Below are 8,116 nucleotides of genomic sequence, written 5' to 3' on the forward strand. Positions count from 1 at the left end.
GAATAGTACGGACGACTCCTAAGGGATCGTTAGTATAGTTGTAAACTGGTCGTTTGTGTAATGCGTGTTTATAACAATTCACCATGCGCAATAATCCGACGTCGCCTGGAATCAATGACTTCTCATACCGCGATGGTACAACAACTACACGGAATTCAAAGTGTTAGGAAAACATCAGGTTTTCCTAGGGTATTTCATTACATACAGTTTTGAAATGCACACCAAGTTTAATGAACACTTTTTACAATTATAGAAACAAACAAGCATACTTATGGATCTTCACAAACTTTTTTATAAACTCTTTTCAGAAAATATCGGATTTTCTGGTAGTTTTCAAAACAATGCAAAACATTGCTTTTCAAACACCGCTTATGAACTCACCAACATTTCATATGTTGACGTTTTTCAAAATACTTGTATTCTCAGGTAACAAGTAAACCGAGGGGAAAATGTATTCAGTGATGGCCTGCAGTTTGTTTATCTATGATCGAACAATTTATTTTTAGGAATGTAATGTTAAAACAATGTACTCAGTGTAAACTCTATCAGTTGTACTATCTCAATGCATGGTGATGAATGATGTTATGTTTCATATATATTCAATGTTATGGTATTCAATTAAGTCACGACAGCCCTCGGACGTTTCCGCCGTCTGGTTCGGGGGTGTGACATATGTGGAGCACAATATATGAGCTAACATAATGGATAACCGGTTTACCCCTTTCAAACTTCTAAAAGGACTTAATAAACTCGACAAAACAATTTTATTCCCTCATAAAACAACAAAAAGACTTTAGAGACTAAATAGACCCATACTAAAACTTTTTAAAACATTTATATCATTTCCCTTTATAGTTATTGTGGTTTTACACAATATTTTTAGAACAAATACATAAATCATAGATGAAGCATTTTTTTAGAACAAATACACACATTTTTTTAGAACAAATACATAAATCATAGATGAAGCATTTTTTAGAACAAATATGCAAATCATACTCTCTCTCTCTCTCTCTCTCTCTCTCTCTCTCTCTCTCTCTCTCTCTCTCTCTCTCTCTCTCTCTCTCTCTCTCTCTCTCTCTCTCTCTCTCTCTTGTGAGTCACGAGAACTGAAAACAGAAGAATTAATTAATAGAAAAAATATCTAGAGAACTGTCATTTATTGTCTTAACACAGGACTTCCTGTGATATTATATATTTAGCCATCGCTTTTCACTTCATGTGCAACTACTCGAAACTCTCCCTCTTTCTAGATCTCTTTCTATTTTCATCTTTGATATTAAATGGGTAGCTTGATTCATAACAACGGTATACGTCCAGAACCAGATGAAGAAGCAGAGTGGGGAATCGAAATCCTGGAGTCTAAGGCCAGTACAGCGATGAAGAAAGGAGGGGGTGGAGCCTATTTGACATGGGAGAATCTTGGAGTAGCTGTTTCAAACTCTTATGGAAATGTCGACAAAGATGGACGAAAAGTTATACTTACCGGTGCCACTGGTTTTGCTAAACCAGGAGAAATTCTAGCAATTATGGGCCCTTCTGGTTGTGGCAAGTCCACTCTACTTGACGCTTTGGCTGGTATGTAATTCTCCGTTTTACCCTAGCACGTTTCAAGAGCATTAACCATTTTGTGTTAAAAAAATTAAAATACAACTTTTTTTTAGAACGGAAAAAAAAAATACAAAATTTATGCATGTTATATATTTTTTTCTGTGAAAGTTTTTTGGATCTTAGCATGATATAAATATATATAAGAGTTTTGTCGTAGACTTTACATCGATCGTACGGAGCAGAAATAATGAGATAGGTGAATTCATTTAATATACAATACTCTTTTTTGGTATTCCTTGTTGTTTAAACACAGGACGGTTGGCTTCAAACGCAAGACACACTGGACGAGTTTTAATCAATGGTCGTAAAACAAGGCCTACATATGGTACTATGGTATGAGCGCAATCCTTTATATCTCGAACCACTTTTGCATTGATTTACTTGGAAACTTTTTTCAAGAAAGAAAACGAAGCACAAACTTTTGCATTTTTTTTTCATGATTAATTCTGACCCTTTTTACTAGAAGTTCATGGGCTACGATTAATTTCTTGATATTTGTATACATTTACGTGCACATGACGCTAAATTTTTGTAGGCGTATATGACTCAAGAACAAGCGTTAACATGGACTCTAACAGTTAAAGAAACGGTGTACTACTCAGCTGAACTTCAGCTGCCTAAGTTGATGTCAAAATCAGAAAAGAGGGAGAGAGCTGATAGAATTATAAGGGAGATGGGGCTTCAAGATGCTTTGAACATAAAAATAGGAGGATGGGGAACCAAAGGTCTTAGTGGTGGCCAAAAGCAGCGTCTAAGCATCTGCTTACAACTCTTAACACACCCCAAGTTTCTGTTGCTTGATGAGCCTACTAGTGGTCTTGACAGTGCAGCATCATACCATGTCATGAATCAGATTGCCAAATTAACTCGACAATATAATATGACGGTTTTGGCCGCTATTCATCAACCTAGTAGTCAAGTTTTCGGGCTTTTTGATAATCTTTGTCTTCTCTCTTCGGGGAAAACAATATACTTTGGTCCTACTCACGCAGCAAATCAGGTTTTATCTTCTTCTTATGCCCATCACAACTATTGTTACAATTAGACATGATAAATTCGTAAAGCTGACTACTTTTTTTGTATTGATGATCAGTTTTTTGTAGTAAATGGTTTTCCATGTCCCTCTTTACAAAGTCCCGCAGAACACTACCTCATAACCATCAACACTGATTTTGATGAGGTATGTATGTCATCATTGTTTTATCTTCGAAGTAAATGAGTGATAACATTACTAGAATATCTAATATTGATATTCCTGGATCGTTTTCCAATATAAGATCTCCATGATTTTATAGATTACAGTTTCTTTGGATTCTGTAACTCGTTGTTCATAGTTGTAGCTTGGATTAAGTTTGGTACCTTTTTTTTTTCTTATTATAATCTCTTTTTTCTTGCACCATAAAATCACTCCTCGATATATATTAAGTAAAACATTTTTTTGGGACTCTTAGAGCATCCACTTGCTAATTGTGGTTTGAATTAATATATAAGCGGTCCACGAAATGGTATTGTACAGTGGATTTGGTTGCAATTTGCGTGGTTTTAATGCGGTCCAAATTCATGGACCCCTTCAAAAACTACGGGTGGCCCCATAAAATTGGATGAATTGATTTTAATTTTCATTATATCTCCTTAATCTAATTGTTAAATGTTATTATGCACACTTCTTTCTTTATATTTTCATTTTTTTATCCTATGAAGTTTAATATATTAACTTAATTTATTAAAAATGTTTAAGAAAATTTAAAATAAATCATACCATTAAAGAAATATCGTTGATGTTCAAATCAAGTCCCATATTAAAGATAAAAACTACTAAAACAATTTCATCAACGATATAAAAAATTTACTAAATTTTAATGAAAAAAAATTCATGTTGCAAGCATAAAAAATAAAAATCTTTTGCTTTTGTTTTATGATTCACCGTGGAAAAAAATAAGAAAAGTTATGGGGATCATTTATAGACATGTTAAGCATATATAGAAAATGAAGATGAAGATATGTTTATAAAAATAGGAAAATCTTCAGAAAAGTTCTAAAATTTTAGATTAATTTATGAAAAAGTCTCAAACTAACTTTTGTTCACAGAAAAATACAGAGTATCATTTAAAACTTCGAAAAAACTTTTTTCGGTTAGTTTCGCAGATTTAGCCGGTATTTTGTTATTTTTCGCTAGTTTGCTAAAAAATTTAAGACTTTTCTAAAAATTACTTGGTAACATAAATATTGGGATTTTTCTGAAAATTACTATGGAATTAATGGATATTATTATTAACAAATCATTTATAAACATAAAAAATATTTTTATTATCAAAAAAGAAAATACATTTGTTGCTAATTTCTAGAAATAAATTGGTGGTATAAGTACTCATCTATTGCTTGTTGACCACTCAAACTCTCTACGTTCCTCATATGCATTGTTGTGGATATGATGATGATATGTACTCAGTTAGTATTCCTTTAATGTTGGTGTTCATCTTATGTTGTTTAACATAACTACCACTCAACGTCCATACCTCACATGTTAACAACCATCAACTAACACACATCTATCAAATGTGAAAAGTGATCAATGAATGATAGCTTATACAGAAACAAGTGAAGGTGATTATCTATGTTAATTGTCATTTAAAGTTTACTTTTCACTCTCGATAGATGTGTGTAATTTGATGGTTGTTACCGGGTAATATATGGAGGTTAGGTGGTAATTAGGTTAAAGATTATAATATATATATATATATATATATATATATATATATATATATATATATATATATATATATATATATATATATATATATATGTTCAGGAATCATTATGTAATGATATTTTCTAATAACATGTGATCATATAGCGACACGCCTAATAGCAAGTAGACACTTATTGTGTATTAATATATATTATCAAATCTTGTATTAGTCACGCCTAACAAGTTACTTCTTACTATGACACCCACAACGTATATAAGAGGAACATAGGGACTTTGAAGTGGTCAACAAACAATAGAAAAGTACATAGTCGACCATTCTACCATTCTATTCCTAGAAATTAGAAAAAATGTGTTTTCATTGTTTATAATAAAAAAAAATTATATGTTTATAAATGATTTATTTATAATAATATCCACTAATTCCATCGTAATTTTCAGAAAAGTCCCAATATTTTGGTTATCGGATAATTTTCAGAAAAATCCTAATATTTTGAGCAAACTAACGAAAAAGGACAGAATACCGACTAAATTTTTGAAACCGGGAAAAAATGGTTTTTTCGAAGTTTTAGCCGGTATTCTATGCTTTTCTGTAAACAAAAATTAGTTTGAGATTTTTTCATAAATTAGACTAAAATTATAGGATTTTTCTGGATATTTCCCTTATAAAATATATATGTTTACATATTAATGACCTTAAATATTGACAAATGATAACATAGCAAGAGGTCCAACATTGGAGATGCTCATAATTCCAAAGCGACCAACACCCCTTTAGTGGTGGTGTTAGATAGGTCTGTCAAATTTGTAACAAATGACTCCATTCGAACATGTTACCAACATAAACAACTAAAGTTGATATAAATATCTTTGGTAGTCAAAATGTTTGACCATTAGTATTGCTCTACTTGAGTCTTCATGGTATAATAATGTTATTTTGAATACTTTTACCAATATATATATATATATATATATATATATATATATATATATATATATATATATATATATATATATATGATCTTATTTTTCAAGTGTATTTACAATTTTAAGACAAATGACTAAAGGGATCAATTAAAAAAAAAGTAAGTTGGTACCGAGTACTCTTGATATGGTATCAATAACTATATTTTTGTACCATGTTCATTCTTAGTATATATTACTTATGTCTTTCCTTTTTACCTTTGATAGGGCCTTGTTAATGGAAAGACTTGTGATGAGAAAGCAATTGAACTACTTTCTGAATCCTACAAATCATCTGAGATATATGTGGGAGTCCAACACGAAATCTCTGTTATATGTCAACAGGTACATTTTACTTGTTGTAATTTTGGTATGATTCAAGTGCATATTAAATATAGTAGGTATTAATGAAAAATATTAAATTTGAAGGATGGAGACCCATTTGTGAAAAAAGGAAGCATGCAAGCTAGTTCCATTACACAATGCCTGGTGCTTGTAGAAAGATCATTTATAAACATGTATCGTGACATTGGATACTACTGGTTGCGACTTGGTATATATATTGCTCTGGGTTTTGCAGTTGGAACAGTCTTCAGCAATATTGGTTACGGATTTGGCTCTTTACATGTAAGTTTTACATTGGAGTGTATAACAAGTTTAAAAGTGTGGATATTTTCGCATATTCCTCATACAAAAGACCTATATTTTGTGAAGCAAATAATAACCCGCATAATAATATTTAGTTGGTTATCTAAAACAAAAGGTTTGAGGTGCTCAATGTTTAAATATTGGAAACATTTGGTTCTTGCTAGGAAGATGTTATTTTAACAAAAAAATATGGTAACACAATAGGATAGCAAAATGGTGGTTGCACGTTTTTGTATTGTATCAATAAACGTTATTGTTGTTGTCAATTTTAAAAGGAATTACATAACACAAATTTAATATGCGTAAATAATTATGTCTGCCAAAAGTTATTTCCAAAATCATTAGAAACCATTTATAGTTAAACATATTAACTCTTTGTTTTGGTCCAAAATGACACAGGCTAGGATATCGATGCTTATGTTCGTTTCTTGCTTCCTCACCATTTTGGCAATTGGTGGTTTCCCCTCTTTCGTGGAGGAAATGAAGGTTTATTTTTAAACTTCATGTGTTTCTAAATCATTTTTTAAGTAATTACATTTTCTAACAACTATATATGTTGTAACTATGTAGGTCTTTCAATGGGAAAGGTTGAATGGGCATTATGGGGTTGGATCATTTGTAATTAGCCATGCCATGTCTTCAATGCCATACCTACTTCTCATATCTTTAATTCCAGGGGTCATTGCTTACTCTCTTGTAGGACTTCAGAGAGAACCTGAAAAATTTATCTATTTTGCATTAGTCCTCTTCACATCCATGATACTCGTTGAATGCCTTATGATAATTGTAGCTACCATTGTGCCAAATTTGCTAATGGGAATTATATCTGGTGCGGGAACCCAAGGCTTAATGATACTAAGTGCAGGATTTTTTCAGTTGCCAAATGATCTACCTAATGTATTTTGGAGATATCCCATGTACTATATTTCATTCCATAGGTATGCATTACAAGGATTGTATAAAAATGAGTTTGAAGGGCTTAAGTTCCCAGAGTACTTAGGAGGTCCTCCAACCATGGATGCTGAGATGATATTGAAGGATGTACTACAAATTGAGATGGGTTATTCCAAGTGGACTGATCTTGGAATTTTGCTTGGTATGGTTTTTGTATATAGGGCAATACTCTTTGGTACCATCAAGATAACCGAGTGGTTAAAGCCTATTATTAGAGCTTTTCAGTTGAGTTGTATGTCTGGAAACTAAAAATAATGGACTTTTTTTCGTAAATTTTGTCGTCAACATGAACTTTGAAACTCCAAGGGTATCCAACACTATCTATTTTCTTGAGTCAATCTTTATTTCCATGGCATCAATGTTGAACTTCAATTATATGTACGAGAATTGGGGGTGTTAAATATATTAGTAATTTCGTGTGTTTATCTAAAGTGGCATGACACAAGTATATGTCCATAATCTGATCACACCACAACACAAGTATTTATCCATAGCCGGAACAGGACACGACACAATGTATTGTTTTTTTGGTAACTTGAACATATCCTAACAAAAAATACAAAAACACGACAGAATAAAAAAAAAACATAAAATATCCAACAGTTTAATTAATTCATGCTTAAAACACGACAACACTACAAAGTGTAAAGTTGTGATTTTTACTCAAAATTTTTATTTTTTAGTTTTAACATGATACATTAAAGTAAGACTTTATTTACTTTTATGCAAAAACAACCATTTAAAAACCACTACATCAGCTTCTTGAAAACTTCCAAAACATAATAAAAAACATTGAAACATGAGTTTATAAATTCAAAAGACATAGTGAAACTGAACGTCCTCAAAAAGTAATAATCAAAACATGTCGAAGATGGTATCATATAATTAAACATAAAAGATAGAATTGCCCCAAGCATCCCAGCCTCATAAGTAATCTCCTATATTACATGTACCCACGCAAGGCAAACACAACAAGGAACAAGAAATAAGTGTCATCAATTGATTCGTGATCCAATCATAAGTACAATACCAAAGCAAAAATATAAATATCCCATCAAGGGTTAATCATTCAAATTATCATCACATAACATGTTTTCAACTTCTCACATTGTATTTCGTCACATACTATTGTAAATCATCACTATAATATATTGCATATATTAATCTACATTTTGTTCATTGTTGTAATTACATACTAAGCATTATTCATCATTTTAATCATCATTGTAATTA

At 31.4% G+C, this 8,116-nt stretch overlaps 1 protein-coding gene across 1 annotated transcript; it reads left to right on the forward strand.

Annotated features, from left to right (window-relative positions):
- Positions 1-1,206: 1,206 nt before the first annotated feature.
- On the forward strand, positions 1,207-7,221 carry LOC145053941 (ABC transporter G family member 1-like). Its single transcript, XM_079002066.1, has 8 exons — positions 1,207-1,578; positions 1,865-1,944; positions 2,147-2,611; positions 2,705-2,791; positions 5,510-5,626; positions 5,711-5,908; positions 6,329-6,415; positions 6,500-7,221. The coding sequence occupies exons 1-8, from the start codon at positions 1,284-1,286 to the stop codon at positions 7,130-7,132; spliced, it is 1,962 nt and encodes a 653-aa protein (XP_078858192.1). The 5' UTR covers positions 1,207-1,283; the 3' UTR covers positions 7,133-7,221.
- Positions 7,222-8,116: the final 895 nt, after the last annotated feature.

The sequence above is a fragment of the Lactuca serriola genome, chromosome 5, assembly GCF_051521515.1.
Source record: "Lactuca serriola cultivar US96UC23 chromosome 5, Lser_US96UC23_V15, whole genome shotgun sequence".
Lineage (NCBI taxonomy): Eukaryota > Viridiplantae > Streptophyta > Magnoliopsida > Asterales > Asteraceae > Lactuca > Lactuca serriola.

Excerpts from the sequence above, each read along its gene's own strand:
- LOC145053941 (XM_079002066.1), top strand. The coding sequence starts at position 1,284 with ATGGGTAGCTTGATTCATAACAACGGTATACGTCCAGAACCAGATGAA. Across the intron at positions 2,792-5,509 it reads TCAACACTGATTTTGATGAG|GGCCTTGTTAATGGAAAGAC; the intron begins GTATGTATGTCA and ends TACCTTTGATAG. Across the intron at positions 5,909-6,328 it reads ACGGATTTGGCTCTTTACAT|GCTAGGATATCGATGCTTAT; the intron begins GTAAGTTTTACA and ends AAAATGACACAG.